At 44.2% G+C, this 17,339-nt stretch overlaps 2 protein-coding genes across 2 annotated transcripts in view; both read right to left on the minus strand.

Annotated features, from left to right (window-relative positions):
- Positions 1-17,339, minus strand: part of LOC130300905 (uncharacterized) — a 448,736-nt gene that overhangs the window by 382,964 nt on the left and 48,433 nt on the right. Inside the window, exon 15 of the mRNA XM_056551581.1 lies at positions 12,327-12,418. Within this exon, the coding sequence (XP_056407556.1) occupies positions 12,327-12,418 (92 nt within the window). The remainder of the gene's footprint in view (positions 1-12,326; positions 12,419-17,339) is intronic.
- LOC130298291 (zinc finger protein OZF-like) lies at positions 1,120-11,682 on the minus strand. The gene is made up of 2 exons (XM_056551225.1): positions 11,649-11,682; positions 1,120-4,838 (listed from the first exon to the last, which is right to left on the minus strand). The coding sequence occupies exon 2, from the start codon at positions 4,804-4,806 to the stop codon at positions 3,619-3,621; it is 1,188 nt and encodes a 395-aa protein (XP_056407200.1). The 5' UTR covers positions 4,807-4,838; positions 11,649-11,682; the 3' UTR covers positions 1,120-3,618.

Here is a 17,339-nt window from a genome sequence, read left to right on the forward strand (position 1 = left end):
CCAGGAGACGCGTTGCATGAGCCGCAGCTCTCCTCCTCCTTGACGGAGCCCTGGATGTTGATCAGTAAAAGGTGAACGGACTGTGGGAGGGATCAGGTGCGCTGCGGCGGCTCGGCCCCGCGTTCTCCGACTACTTACCTGCGGGGTTATAATTGGTGTTTTTTACCTTTTGCTAATTTTTTTGCTTTTTTTTTTTTCATATTGAATGTTTTATTAACAGTAAAAGAGAGTGGGACACAGAAAGCATAAAGGGGTGAGGGGGTAACCGAAATAACAAGGAATCTCCTCAAAACAGCAAGAACAGCAGGCAATGCATATGCACGTGAAACAACATTTGAAGAGAAGAGCAAAAAAAACATTGATATCATCCGCGGTTATAAAACACCTGACTGTACATACAAAAGAAGTGTAAAGGAGAACTTATGCAAAGATTAAAGGGGTTATCCAGGAAAAAACGTTTTATATATATATATATATATATATATATATATATATATATATATATATATATATATATATCTCAACTGGCTCCAGAAAGTTGAACAGATTTGTAAATTACTTCTATTAAAAAATCTTAACCCTTTCAGTACTTATGAGCTTCTGAAGTTAAGGTTGTTCTTTTCTGTCTAAGTGCTCTCTGATGACACCTGTCTCGGGAAACGCCCAGTTTAGAAGAGGTTTGCTATGGGGATTTGCTTCTAAACTGGGCAGTTCCCAAGACAATTGTCATCAGAGAGCAATTAGACAGAAAAGAACAACCTAAACTTCAGAAGCTCATAAGTACTGAAAGGATTAAGATTTTTTTAATAGAATTAATTTACAAATCTGTTTAACTTTCTGGAGCCAGTTGATATATATATAAAAAAAAGTTTTTTCCTGGATAACCCCTTTAAAGAAGTAGTACCATGGAAAAAACTTCTCCCATATCCACAAAATAGGGGGAAGGTTGAGATCAGAGGGGTCCGAGCACTGGGGCCCCCTGCGATCTCCTGTTTGGACCCCCGACTCTCCTTTACAGCGGCACGTCATGACCCCCTATATATAGCTCTTTGAGAGAGCCAAAGATTGCCGAACGGCTCTCCCATAGAGCTATATGGAGGGGGCATGGTGGCCCCTGCTTCGGGCGGGGGTCGTGACGCGCTGCTGTAAAGGAAAGCCGGGGCTCCAAACAGGGGATCGCGGGGGGGCCCAGTGCTCGGACCCCTGTGATCTAAAACTTATCCCCAACGGACAGGGGATACGTTTTTTCCATGGTACTTGTCCTTTAACTTATCCCCTATTCACAGGATAGGGAATAAGTAACTGATCGTGGGGGTCCGACTGCTCTCGGGCATCATTGGCCCTTCCATAGAAATGAATGGAGCACGTGCAGTCTATGGGTAGACGACACAACCGCTCATTGTGAGAGCTGGGGTCCAGGAGATTACTGGGTGTCCCAGCGGTCGGACCCCCCGCCATCAGCTACTTATCCCCTATGATGTGGATAGGGGACAAGTTAACTTTTGCTGGAGTAATCCTTTAACAATGGCGCAACAGTAAATAAATGAGTATCGTCTTAGTGAAGGTTTTGTTGGGAATTACAACATAACTCCACAACGAAGGGCAACACTACTAATACCCCCAGGTCAATACATTTTTTAAATAAATGCAAGAAATAAAAACAAATAAAAAATATGTATAAGTAAATAAAAAAATTTAAAAAATTAAAAAAAACAAAAAGGATAGAGAAGAAATTGAAGAAATTAGAAAGCCAAAGAATCTGCCAGCTTGGACCGTAAAAGAAGGGAGAGAATAAAGTACAAAGTCTGCCCAGAAAACACTTAATCCTTCCAGTACTTATCACCTGTTGTATGCTCCACAGGAAGTTGTGTAGTTCTTTTCTGTCTGTCCACAGTGCTCTCTGCTGACACCTCTGTCCATGTCAGGAACTGTCCAGAGCAGGAGAGGTTTTCTATGGGGATTTGCTCCTACTTTGGACAGTTCCTGACATTGACAGTGGTGGCAGCAGAGAGCACTGTGGTCAGACTGAACTACACAACTTCCTTTTTAGTATACAGCAACTAATAAGTACTGGAAGGATTAAGATTTTTTATATAGAAGTAATTTACAAATCTTTCTGGAGCCAGTTGAATAGAAAATCATCAAAAGGGCTTTGTCCTAGTCCTAGGCAAGGGATTAGGCGATGGCGTACGGAGAAGCCTCAAGCCCCGCCCTGACATGGTGATTGGGCAGCAATGGGGCACATGTGAGTGTTTTCCATTATTTTGGCATTTCAATCTGCCTATTTTTTCCACAATGTGATATGTTATTCCCTTACGTACCTCAGCAGCGCAATAATGGGGTAATTCTGCCCCTCTGTACAAGTACGACAGATGGAATGTATTATGAAATTAAAGTGGTACCCCCCTGCCCCAGCTGGGTGCTGGGGTTGTGAAGTCATGGCCACACCCCCTAAATGCAAGTCTATGGGAGAAGGAGTGACAGACATCACGCCCCCTCCTATAGACTTGCATTGAGGGGGCATGGCATGATGTCACGAGGGGCGTGGCCATGACATCAGGATCCCCGCAGCCATGACATCAGGACCCCTTTAACTAGACACCCACCCTATAAAAGGACTTCTAGCCCCCACCAGCTATTTCAGTCTTGGGTAGATTTGGACAGATATTTTTCTGCTGCTTTTTATAAAAGCCCATTCCTCTCGAGCAGTGTTCTCCTCTTTCCACATTAAAATTAGGCTAGGTTCAGACTATGGAATCTCCGGGCAGAAAATTTCCGTCCAGAGATTCCGAGTGCGGCTGAATCAGTCGGCGCTAGGACCGCGCGGGCACTGTCGTCTCCAATTGACTGCAATGTGTTCCGCGCGGATTTCCGCCTGAAGAAAGAGCAACCCCTTTCTTCAGGCGGAAATTTCCAAGCGGATTTTCCGTTCACAAATTCCGCTTCACAAATTCCGAAGTGTGAATTTGTGAACGGAAACCCATTCACTACACTATACATTTTAGCAAGCCGAATTTCCGCCTGCAATTTCAAAGAGAAATTGCAGGCGGAAATTCCGTAGTCTGAACCTAGCCTTAAAGTTCTCAGAGGCAACAACTCAAGTGGTCGATTTTGAGTTCGGCTAGTCGAGAGGGCCCAGCCAATGGGGTTATTACTTGCAAAATCCCCATTATTGTGCTGCTGCGGGACAGAAAGGAAGAGTAAATTTAAACTAATGTTTATGTGTTTTCCCTTAGTCCCATCAGCAGCACAACCTTCCCGCCGCCAATTAGATCACTTTATAATAAACACAAGATGGGAGAGGCTAGACGTCCTTTTCTAGGGTGGGAGCTCTAGTTAATACGCAGATGAGCAGAATTCTCCATTATTGTGCTGTTGATGGGACTAAGGGAAAAGAGATTAAAGTTAGTTTAAATCTATTAATGTACTGTACTAAGACACTTTGGGGGGTATATACATTACTGTATCATGGGATTTTGTGTAATTGGGGGGCTGGGTTTACAATGTCACAATTTGCATATAATTTGTATAGATACCCCTACACTGATTACTTGTGAAGATAGGATCTGTGGGGTTGAATCTGGCATTTATCTGATTATTTTTTTTTTATTATGGTTACTATAAAGATGATTTCTCTCCATTGTGACTCTTCTCATGTTTAACAAGATCTGATTTCTGTAAATAACTTTTCCCACATTCTGAACAAGAATATGGCTTATCTCCTGTGTGAATTCTCTCGTGTCTAACAAGCTGTGATTTATTTTTGAAACATTTCCCACATTCTGAACAAGAATATGGCTTTTCTCCTGTGTGAATTCTCTGATGGTGTCTTAGTTTGTCTTTAGTTATGAAACGTTTCCCACATTCTGAACATGAATGTGGCTTCTCTCCCGTGTGACTTCTATGATGTATGACAAGATTATATTTGTCCGTAAAACCCTTCCCACATTCTGAGCATGAATATGGCTTCTCTCCTGTGTGAATTCTCTCATGTTTAACAAGACTGGATTGTTGTGTAAAACATTTCCCACATTGTGAACATGAATACACCTTCTCCCCAGTGTGAATTTTCATATGTCTAGCAAAATATGAGGGATCTGTGAAAGATTTCCCACATTCTGAACATGAATATGGCCTCTCACCTGTATGAAGTCTCTCATGTTGAACAAGACCGTTTTGTTGTTTAAAAGATTTCCCACACTGTGAACATGAATATGGCCTCTCACCTGTGTGAATTCTTTTGTGTTTAACAAGACTGGATTGTTGTGTAAAGCATTTCCCACAATCTGAACATGAATATGGCTTCTCTCCTGTGTGAATCCTCTCATGTATAACAAGACTGTTCTGCTGTGTAAAATATTTTCCACATTCTGAACATGTATATGGGTGCGCTCCTGTCTGACTTTTCTCCTGGGTAACAAGATCTGAGTTATTTTCTAAAGATTCTCCACATTCAGAAAATGAATGTGGCTTCTCTCCTGTGTGAATTTTCTCATGCTGAGCAAGGTTGGATTTTCGTGTGAAACATTTCCCACATTCAGAGCAGGAAAACGGCTTCTCCCCCATGTGAATTCTTCTGTGTCCAAAAAGACCTTGTCTTCTTGTAAACTGTTTTCCACATTCATCACATGGAAACCTTTTCCCTCCTCTCTGATCTGGACTTGCAGTAACAATCCGTGATTGGTCGGTAGAATCTGATAGACCTGTAGTGTGACGTCCTGGACGAACATTAAGGATCAGGAGGTCTTCTCCTGAGGAGCGCTCCATGATATCTTCTTCCACGGCTTTATATTTCAGTGAAAACATAACATTTGCGTCAGAATTCTTACTGGGATTTTCTGGTGGGATAAAAATGAATTTTTTAAAACTTTTGTTTTACACAAATATTTTTTTTAGGTTTATTAGGTTCACTTATGGCCTAAATACTGCCCCAAAACCTGTATCTGTGATTCCAAAATGGTGGACCATGAGAATGTATAGGCTAAGGGCTGCACATATACTAGACCTCAATGTTACACAGAATTAGCAATCAGTATCCTATGTTGATTCATATGGCAATCCCTCATATACTGGTGGTGCCCAAGTAGGATCCCATTCCCTCGTAATGTATAATTAAAGGGGTACTCCGGTGGGAAAAAAAAATTTCATATAAACTGGTGCCAGAAAGTTTAACATGTTGTGACATGTTTATTAGCTTCTGATTTAAAGGGGTACTCCCATGGAAAACTTTTTTTTTTTTTTTTAAATCAACTGGTGCCAGGAAGTTAAACAGATTTGTAAATCACTTCTATTAAAAAATCTTAATCCTTCCAGTACCATTTTAGGGGCTGTATACTAAAGAGAAATCCAAAAAAGAAATGCATTTCCTCTGATGTCACGACCACGGTGCTCTCTGCTGACATCTCTGTCCATTTTAGGAACTGTCCAGAGCAGCATATGTTTGCTAGGGGGATTTTCTCCTGCGCTAGACAGTACCTAAAATGGACAGCAGAGGTCAGCAGAGAGCACTGTGGTCATGACATCAGAGGAAATGCATTTCTTTTTTGGATTTCTCTTTAGTATACAGCCCCTAAAAAGTACTGGAAGGATTAAGATTTTTTTAATAGAAGTGATTTACAAATCTGTTTAACTTCCTGGCACCAGTTGATTTAAAAAAATAAAAAAAAAGTTTTCCATGGGAGTACCCCTTTAAAGTTATACTGTATGTAGTTTACTAACATAAGCTGATAATGTTTTATTGATATATATATATATATATATATATATATATACACACACATCTAATTGATATTCTGCATCATATATCATTGTGTTTATTATTTCCTCATTTATGTTTATTACCTACAACCAATAAATCTGAATATTTTTATAATACCTGTGTATTATTTTATTATATTCCAAAGCTATCTTCCTAGCATTACTGTCATCTCAGGTCATCAAAAAGAACTTAAAGGGTACCTATCATCAAAAAAACTTTGGATATAGTGTAGATCAAGCCTTAAAGGGGTTATTCAGGAAAAAAAAAGTTAAACAGATTTATAAATGACTTCTATAAAAAAAAAAATCTTAATCCTTTCAATACTTATGAGCTGCTGAAGTTGAGTTGTTCTTTTCTGTCTAAGTGCTCTCTGATGACACCTGTCTTAGAAACTGTCCAGAGTAGAAGCAAATCCCCATAGCAAACCTCTTCTACTCTGTGCAGTTCCCAAGACAAGCAGAGATGTCAGCAGAGAGCACTGTTGCCAGACAGAAAAGAACAACTCAACTTCAGCAGCTGATAATTATTGGAAGGATTCAGATTTTTTTTTAGTAGAAGTCATTTACAAATCTAGTAAAGTCATAGCTTATACCTCTAGGACCTCACCAGACATTGGTGCATAATGATAAGAGTGGAAATGAATTTTAATACAACATTTTAATTTACTAATATAAAAAAAAATTAAATTAAAAATAAATAAATATAAAATATGAGCAAATTAACACATTTGTCTGGCACTGTTAAATGATAATCCCACTGGGCCCTAGTGGGATATCAATAATGGATTGTTGGGATGGATAATCATTGTATTATCCAGCTCCGATGTATATAGAAAAAGTCTGTTGGTCTTCAAACAAAAATTGGATGAAAGTCCCGTTTTGTAGTAGAATAATTAAGTGCACTTAAAGGGTACCTCTTATCAAAAAAAACTTTTGATCTATTATAGATTAATGTATGCAGAATAACTTTACAATTGCATGTTATTAAAAAATATGCTTCTTTCTATGTAATTTTCCACTTTGAAGAAATGACCACTAGGGGTCTCCCTACCAGTCCTGGCAGCAAGCATTTCAGACTCATGCTGGAGTCCTAAACACTACGAGCTGCCAGTCTGCTTTGTTCACAAAGGAGAACACTCAGAGCTGCCAGCCTGCTTTGTTCACAGCCTGTTTGGCTGTGAACAAAGCAGGCTGGCAGCTCTGAGTGTTTAGGACTCCAGCATGAGTCAGAAATGCTTGCTGCCAGGACTGATCGGGAAAAATACAATAGAAAGAAGCATATTTTTCATTAACATGCTATTGGAAAGTTATTCAACATTCATTAATCTAAAATATATCAAAAGTTTATTTGATGAGAGGTACCCTTTAAGAAATCAAAAAGTCAATCTCCAGATGGAAGAAATAGAAGGTGTTAAGAATGATGTTTCTCACCACAGGTCCTGGCGGTTCAATAGTCCTCTGTTGTAAATCACAGTCCCACACTCCTCTCGTGCCCCGATGGCAAGGGGGCACGGCGGTCTCACGTCTCCCTCGCAGCCCCGATGGCAAAGGGGCGCAGTGTGATGTCCTGTACCGCACGCTCCGATGGCAGGGGAGCGCGTTGCGATGTTCCGTGCTATAGACTGCACTCACTCACCGGCCGTCTCTTCATGTTGACACTGACACTCCGGCAAGAGTGTGAGTGGGCACCGGAGCAATAGTGGGTCTGGCGGCAATGGTGCGTTCGGGAGCGGTAGTGGATCCGAGGATAGCGTCCCACGTGAAGACTTAAGCTGCAGGAGATGGTTAGAGGTAAGGTGCCGCCAGGCAGGGGGCGGAATAGAGCTGGATTAACTCCTCTGTTGCCGGGACTTGCAAATTTGCAAGCAGACGCTGGCGATAACTGTATGAACAGTGTCAGACACCTAAACGCGTTTCGGGGTGCTGGGAATTGTAGTCCTCCGACCCCTTCCTCAGTAGAAATGTGTATATCATATACACATTTCTACTGAGGAAGGGGTCGGAGGACTACAATTCCCAGCTCCCCGAAACGCGTTTTGGTGTCTGACACTGTTCAAGTCTTCACGTGGGACGCTATCCTCGGATCCACTACCGCTCCCGAATGCACCATTGCCGCCAGACCCACTATTACTCCCGTGCCCACTCACACTCTTGCCGGAGTGTCAGTGTCAACATCAAGAGACAGCCGGTGAGTGAGTGCAGTCTATAGCACGGAACATCGCATCGCGCTCCCCTGCCATCGGAGCGTGCGGTACAGGACATCACACAGCGCCCCCTTGCCATCAGGGCTGCGAGGGAGACGTGAGACCGCCGTGCCCCCTTGCCATCGGGGCACGAGAGGAGTGTGGGACTGTGATTTACAACAGAGGACTATTGAACCGCCAGGACCTGTGGTGAGAAACATCATTCTTAACACCTTATATTTCTTCCATCTGGAGATTGACTTTTTGATTTTTTAAAGGGGACCTCTCATCAAATAAACTTTTGATATATTTTAGATGAATGAATGTTGAATAACTTTCCAATAGCATGTTAATGAAAAATATGCTTCTTTCTATTGTATTTTTCCCGATCAGTCCTGGCAGCAAGCATTTCTAACTCATGCTGGAGTCCTAAACACTCAGAGCTGCCAGCCTGCTTTGTTCACAGCCAAACAGGCTGTGAACAAAGCAGGCTGGCAGCTCTGAGTGTTCTCCTTTGTGAACAAAGCAGACTGGCAGCTCGTAGTGTTTAGGACTCCAGCATGAGTCTGAAATGCTTGCTGCCAGGACTGGTAGGGAGACCCCTAGTGGTCATTTCTTCAAAGTGGAAAATTAAATAGAAAGAAGCATATTTTTTCATAACGTGCAATTGTAAAGTTATTCTGCATACATTAATCTATAATATATCAAAAGTTTTTTTGATGAGAGGTACCCTTTAAGTGCACTTAATTATTCTACTACAAAACGAGACTTTCATCCAATTTTTGTTTGCAGACCAATGGACTTTTTCTATATACATCGGAGCTGGATAATACATTGATTATCCATCCCAACAATCCATTATTGATATCCCACTAGGGCCCAGTGGGATCATCATTTAACAGTGCCAGACAAATGTGTTAATTTGCTCATAATTTATATTTATTTATTTTTAATGAAATTTTTCTTATATTAGTAACGCTGTTGTATTAAAATTCCTTTCCACTCTTATCATTATGCACCAATGTCTGGTGAGGTCCTAGAGGTATAAGCTATTACTTTACTAGATTTCTATTTTGCTGCCGGTGGGGTCCGGCTATAGCTTTAAATACCTCGGTCCTTTTGTTGTGAGCTGCATCTTATTTCAAGTTTTCATTTACAAATCTGTTTAACTTTCTGGAGCCAGTTGATATATATATAAAAAAAAGTTTTTTCCTGGATAACCCCTTTAATGAATATCTTTCTGATTGCTTTGTATTAAAAATGTTGCATCCTTTATTGTATTTTTTACTATTAAAAAAGTGACCACTAGGGGTCTCACTGGCAGTCCTTCCAGCAAGCCTATGTACTGATTTCGGACTCATGCCAGCCTGCCGGCATGAGTCCGAAATCACAGACTGCAGGCAGGACACAGACGAGCTCAGCGCAGCTGTCAATGAGACAGGCGGGAACGAGCACTGTGCTCGTTTATCAGCAGGGCGCGCTCCTGACTCGGCCCCGACAAGGAGAGCCTGCGCGCTAGCCCCAAGTCAGTAAAGCGCTGCTCAAGGATCGGGTCTACCTAGTGAGCCCTGGCAGGCATCAGATGAAGTCGCGCCTGCCGGGACACCCCTACTTCCTCCCCTGGCACAGGGCAGCCTACTGAGAAGACCTCGATAAAAAGGTATTTTTAGGGGGTTTTGATTGACAAAAAGGACAGGGATAGATTTAGTTAGAGTTAGGGACAGATGGGGAATTAGTTAGAGTTAGGATGATGATAGGTACTCTTTAATATATCTGAGAAATAGTCGGCTCACGTGAATTTCATCACCACTAAACGCAATTACCGGATAACTCGTCCTCCCGTGATAACTGAATGGTTACAGGAAAGAATTAATCTATGCAAGAGTTAGGCTAGGTTCACACTGTGGAATTTCTGCCGGAGATCAAGCCGGCGGCACTAGGACCGCACGGACTGCATTGCCGTCTCCATAGAGGTCAATGCATTTCTGAGCAGATCTCCCAAAAGATCTACCCAGAAATGCATTGCCGTCTATGGGGACGGCAATGCAGTCCGTGCGGTCCTAGTGCCGCCGGCTCGATCTCCGGCAGAAATTCCACAGTGTGAACCTAGCCTTAAAGGAGTTATGCAGTGCTGAAAAACTTATCCCCTATTAGGGATCAACCGATTATCGGTTTTGCCGATACTATCGGCCGATATTCACGATTTTTGACATTATCGGTATCGGTAATTACCTTGCCGATATGCCCTTATGCCCCGCCTCACCTCGCCGGCCAGAGACCACCGCCGCAGCCCCATTGCCTCCCCCATCCCCGGTGTTATAAGTACCTGTTCCCAGGGTCCGCGCTACTTCTGGCTCCTGCAGCGTCCTGTGCGCTACGCAGCGCAATGACGAGTGACGTCCTCAACGCGACGTCACCGTCAGTGCGCACAGCGACAGCTCAGGACGCCGCCGGAGCCAGAAGTAGCGCGGACCCCGGGAACAGGTAATTATAAAACCGGAGATGGGGGAGGCAATGGGGCAGCGGTGGTGGTTGGACTAGGGAGGACCCCAGGACAGGCAGGTTTCTTACATGACAGTGGGCTCAGCCTATCACCGGCCGAGGTGGAACGTCGCTGCGGCCGGTGATAGGCATACGGCTCTCTGACGTTTCCGTCCCCTTTGCAGTCCAGACATAGGGATACAGCGCACAGTATATAGTGTCAGCGCCGGCGGCCGCAACAAGCTGGATGACGAGGAGGGCAGCGCTCGCGGGTGATATGTGAGTATTTACCCCGATGGGGACAGCGCTCGCGGGTCACATGATTTGGGGGGGGGGGGAAATACCGTTATATATCGTGGTACCGCCATAAGTTACAAAAAATACTGCAATACACATATTTGGTCATACCGCCCAGCCCTAAAAGAGTACTTGTCATGAAAACTTTTTATATGTTGCACTGTAAGGCATTCCTAAAAAGTTCCTAAATGTATGTTATTAAAAAAAATTATATTTCCATGTGTAATTTCATTTTTGAAAACCCACCAGTAGGGGTCTCCCTACAAGAACCGGACGCTAGTCTGTTATAGATTTCTATAGCTCTGCAAATAATTTACATTAGAAGGGAGGAAGGGTGGAAGTGGGCTCAGGCAGGCTTCAGATGACGTCACGACTACCGGGCCACTCCCCCTTCCTCACTCATGGACGGACACAAGATTGAGCAGCAGGGATACCTGAATAAAAGGTATTTAGCTGCTGTGTTCACATAAAATAAAGACGGGGATAGTGTCAGTGAGAGTCAGGGACAGCTGGAGGAGGGGGGGGGGGGGTAGGGAAAGTTTATTTGATGATAGGAACTTTTTAAACCATTCCCCTGGGGATTTACAGTGTCAAGGAAGGAAGACAAGGGTCACAGGGGCCCCTATCAGCATCCACAGAAGACCCAAAGAGGTACGGCTGAGTTTTAGCAACTCTTATAGGTTAGTGCTGTTGTTCGTCACATCTGGTAAACCTCAAAACCTGATGCTGAACCCGGTATTGAGCCCAGTGCCTGACCGGACCCATAGATGACCCTGGAGAGGATCTCTATGTGCAGTCACCTCCCTCAGGTCCTGACTATACATAACACAGGGGATCACTGGGGCCTGAAGGGTTAATGTCATGTATCTCTAAGGAGGAGCCTCCCCTGAAGAAACCTCTGAATTCTCTCTGTAATCCATTATTACATACCTGGGGTAACACCTCCTGGAATTATTACATACCTGGGGTAACACCTCCTGGAATTATTACATACCTGGGGTAACACCTCCTGGAATTATTACATACCTGGGGTAACACCTCCTGGAATTATTACACACCTGGGGTAACACCTCCTGTAATTATTACATACCTGGGGTAACACCTCCTGGAATTATTACACACCTGGGGTAACACCTCCTGTAATTATTACATACCTGGGGTAACACCTCCTGGAATTATTACACACCTGGGGTAACACCTCCTGGAATTATTACACACCTGGGGTAACACCTCCTGGAATTATTACATACCTGGGGTAACATCTCCTGGAATTATTACATACCTGGGGTAACACCTCCTGGAATTATTACACACCTGGGGTAACACCTCCTGGAATTATTACACACCTGGGGTAACACCTCCTGGAATTATTACATACCCGGGGTAACAACTCCTGGAATTTCCTCCCTTGTTTCACCCCCCAGCCTCTCGTCTTCATCCTCCACTTTAATGATAATCAGATCTCCCCCCTGATGTGACATAAAGAACAAAATTTAGTACAATCCAGCAGACAGGAGGCGCAATCATCAACAAGACCAAAATCTACCCCCACATCTATGACTGCAGGACCCCCCTATAGAGATGTGGGATAGGATCAGCCTCATCTACCTGATGCTTCTCTGGGACATTTCCCTCTGGACAGTCCTGGGAATACAGAGGACGGGGACACCTCTCGGGTGGATTTCTATCCATGACTCCATCTGTAGGGAACACAAGCTCCATTAGTTTTAATTTATTTTTTTTAGATAATGTTGTGCTTCTAACCCACTTTGATACTCCGGCTGCATTCACACCTTGTTTTCAGCCTATGGTTGCTGGATCCGGCTGGGGAAGGGGAAAGCCGGGTGCTCCGTACCCCAGCCGGACCAGCGTTGAAATCTTTAATGAGCCGACCGGAGTCACCGTTTGACTCCGGTCGGCTCATTAAAGATTTCAACGCCGGTCCGGCTGGGGTACGGAGCACCCGGCTTTCCCCTTCCCCAGCCGGATCCAGCAACCATAGGCTGAAAACAAGGTGTGAATGCAGCCTCAGGCAGTGATGCATGGTCACATATCTGATACTCAGGCAGTGATGCATGGTCACATATCTGATACTCAGGCAGTGATGCATGGTCACATATCTGATACTCAGGCAGTGATGCATGGTCACATATCTGATACTCAAGCAGTCAGGCATGGTCACATATCTGATACTCAGGCAGTGATGCATGGTCACATATCTGATACTCAGGCAGTGATGCATGGTCACATATCTGATACTCAGGCAGTGATGCATGGTCACATATCTGATACTCAGGCAGTCATGCATGGACACATATCTGATACTCAGGCAGTCATGCATGGTCACATATCTGATGCTCAGGCAGTCATGCATGGTCACATATCTGATACTCAGGCAGTCATGCATGGTCACATATCTGATACTCTAGCAGTGATGCAAGGTCACATATCTGATACTCAGGCAGTCATGCATGGTCACATATCTGATACTCAGGCAGTCATGCATGGTCACATATCTGATACTCAGGCAGTCATGCATGGTCACATATCTGATACTCAGGCAGTGATGCATGGTCACGTATCTGATACTCAGTGATGCATGGTCACATATCTGATACTCAGTGATGCATGGTCACATATCTGATACTCAGGCAGTGATGCATGGTCACATATCTGATACACAGGCAGTGATGCATGGTCACATATCTGATACTCAGGCAGTGATGCATGGTCACATATCTGATACTCTGGCAGTGATGTATGGTCACATATTTGATACTCAGGCAGTGATGCATGGTCACATATCTGATACTCAGGCAGTCATGCATGGTCACATATCTGATATTCAGGCAGTCATGCATGGTCACATATCTGATACTCAGGCAGTCATGCATGGTCACATATCTGATACTCAGGCAGTCATGCATGGTCACATATCTGATACTCAGGCAGTCATGCATGGTCACATATCTGATACTCAGGCAGTGATGCATGGTCACATATCTGATACTCAGGCAGTGATGCATGGTCACATATCCGATACTCAGGCAGTGATGCATGGTCACATATCTGATACTCAGGCAGTTATACATGGTCACGTATCTGATACTCAGGCAGTCATACACGGTCACATATCTGATACTCAGGCAGTGATGCATGGTCACATATCTGATACTCAGGCAGTGATGCATGGTCACATATCTGATACTCAGGCAGTCATGCATGGTCACATATCTGATACTCAGGCAGTGATGCATGGTCACATATCTGATACTCAGGCAGTCATGCATGGTCACAAATCTGATACTCAGGCAGTCATACATGGTCACATAATCAACTGTGTTGCTAAACAATGTAAGGCACTTAGACAACATCTCCTCCGACTCCATACCAACCTACTCTCTGCACCCTAACACTCCATACACCCCCCCCCCAAACAAAGATGCCAATGCTTCTCAATAAAGGTCTACATGGACTACAGTTGGTTTCTTTGCACAATAGACACTACAGGTGTATCCAATACGACTCAACCGTTTCACTTTTTTAATTCTATCCTTACATTTAAGAACCCACCAAAAATACACCATCACGAATTCCAGAAGATAGATTAGATATGCACTGATTATATTGAGAACCTTTCTAGAGCCAGGTCTCTAAACCAAACTGACTTTCAGTGTAATAGGCATTCTAAGAAACACGTCCATACTGCCACCGAGGTCACGGTTGATGCCCTGAACCCTCATAAATCTATTTCGATGTTGTCGATTCTGAATTTGGACCTTTTTTTTTTTTCAAGGTAATGGACAAGGTTGCCCCCTTTCTGTTTTACTTTTCAATATGACCGTAGACCCTTTACTAAGCCAACTTCACTCTTTGCTCACTTTCTCAGTTGTTCACCCCGACCCTTCTGTGATTAAAGTCCTGGCATTTGCGAATGACATTTTATTGGCCATTACCGTTGCCTGTCCTGCCTTACCAAATAGCGAATCTAGAGAAGACTCCATTCTCTTCTGGATAAAATTGATGCCTAACTGCTTAAAGGCATGGGTCATCCAATACATCTATAACTTTAACTAAATCCAGATGGGATATACCACACTCACCATGTCAATCGCTGTGTCTAAGAAGTTCCAACCGAAGAGGAAGGTGGGAAGAGTAGACGGGGCTCAGAGGCAAACACCGATGGTTTCGTGCTAATTAGCACTTCATCCGGCCTCCTTGGAGGCCGGACGAAGTACTAATTTGCACGAAACCACCGGTGTTTGCCTCTGAGCCCCGTCTACTCTTCGCACCTTCCTCTTCCGTTGAGGCCAGATGAAGTGCTAATTAGCACGAAACCACCGGTGTTTGCCTCTGAGCTCCGTCTACTCTTCGCACCTTTCTCTTCCGTTGAACCTTCTTAGACACAGTGATGGACATGGTGAGTGCGGTAATTCCCATCTGGATTTAGTTATCGTTTTTTGCTATGCACTTATTCATCCGTGCACCTCCTACACCATCCACTTTTAAGTTGGAATTGCCACTACTGGGACTTTCCATTTCTCTACCAGTGTGAACAGTGCCTCCCCTCTTTTTTACTTGCACATCTATAACTTTGCAGAGGTCTATCTATAACTTTGCAGAGGTCTTCTGCCTCTGCATGGAGGAACTACAGGGCACTGACACTTAAAGGGGTACTCCGGCCCTAAGACAACTTATCCCTTATCCAAAAGATAGGGGATAAGATGTCTGATCGTGGGGGTCCCGCACTTGGGGACCCCCGCAATCTCTCATGCAACACCCACCTGTCTTGGCTGCACACAGTGCTGGAGGCTCCGTGTCTGAAGCCTCACAACCACGGGACCTAAGTATCGTGGCGTCACGACACCGCCTTTTGTGACATCATGCCCCGCCCCCTCAATGCAAGTCTATGGAAGGGGGCGTGACGGCCGTCACACCCCCTCCCTTAGACTTGCATTGAGGGGGCGGAGGCTTGCATTAGGGTCGGAGTACCCCTTTAAAGGAGTAGTCCAGCGCTGAAAAACGTATCCCCTATCCCTTCAGATCGCGTAGGGTCCGACCGCTGGGGCCCCCCCGTGATCTCCTGTATGGGGCCCCGGAAGCTTGCGGGAAGGGAGTGTGTCTACCCCCGCCTGAAGCGGCGGCTGACACGCCCCCTCAATACAACTCTATGGCAGAGCTGGAGCGCTGCCTTCGGCAATCTCCGGGTCTGCCACAGAGTTGTATTGAGGGGGCGTGTCAGCCGCCGCTTCGTGCGGTGGTCAAGATGCCCCCTTCCCGCGGGCTGCCGGCTCCTTGTACAGGAGATCACGGGGGGGCCCCAACGGTTAGACCCCACGCGATGCTTAGGATAGGGGATACGTTTTTCAGCACTGGACTACTCCTTTCAAGGTCAGGGATTCCTGTTAACCCATTTTGCTGCCTCAGGATGTTGAGAAATAGAACATTATCAGCTTTCCTTGCCTGACCTCCTGATTGTGGTCCTATCTCCCTCCCTACTACAGACTCATCTAAATAGCAGATTCTTCAAAGTCTGGATTGGGTAATAAATTTAGGGCAATCAAGGGCAATCCTTCCATGGAATTTGTCCTCCATCGTCTTCTCGTAAGTCCCCAAATTTTCAGAACTTGAGACACATTTGGGAAGGTCTAAGGGCAAGGTCCAGGATCTCATGTGAGAGTATACAAGTAAACATGGCTGACATGACTCATCCAGGTGGGGGCACAAAATACAACCAATATTTTTGTGTGTCAAAGTTTATTCATTCTTCCCGATACCATTTACCAGCAGATTATCTCAGCAGGTAGAATAGAAATAAGGAGAGTAGGGTCTAAGGAGGAGATTTATCAAAACCTGTGCAGAGGTAAAGTTGCCCAGTTGCCCATAGCAACCAATCAGTTCACTACTTTTGCAGAGGTCTTGTTAAAAATGAAAGAGGCGATCTGATTGGTTGCTATGGGCAACTTTTCCTCTGCACAGGTTTTGATAAATCTCCCCCTAAATTCCTAGTTCTTTCAGCTCATTCTTCAGGCCTTTCTTAGATGGCTCTTTTGTCCTTTCAGCAGAACCATAAAAGGTCCATCAATATTTTTTTACCCCGAATTCAATGGTCTCCTCTGTAGGTGTGGGCCCACCAGCCAACCTCTGGGATAACCTTCTGGTTTATGCTTATTTTACAGAAGGCCCTGGATTCGAACTATTCTCCACGGGCCCAAGAGAGTCCACAGCTTCTACCTCAAGAACAGCCGGACCCCATTATCTTCAGCTTTTTCTATGCCCATTATGAATCCTACTTGTTGTCAACAGGTAAAATATGCTACCACATAATATTATGTTGTTTTATTCATTTATTTATGTTGTAAACAATGAAAATTTGCCAAAAATTTAAGAGGGCACTGTCAGATACAAAAACATTTGATAAGTTGTAAAGCATGTATAACCAATAGGTTTTGTAATCGCTTTCATTAGAAAATGTTCAGTATTTCATATTGAAAAAGCCAAACAACTGCCTCCCCCCTGTCTGCTTGGACACATACTAGTCCTGCTGTGTCCATGCGTCATCACCTATGTCATGGACACACTTCCTTGATTGACAGGAAAAATCCTCCCACTGTCAGCTTG

Source organism: Hyla sarda, chromosome 1 (assembly GCF_029499605.1).
Source record: "Hyla sarda isolate aHylSar1 chromosome 1, aHylSar1.hap1, whole genome shotgun sequence".
Taxonomy (NCBI): domain Eukaryota; kingdom Metazoa; phylum Chordata; class Amphibia; order Anura; family Hylidae; genus Hyla; species Hyla sarda.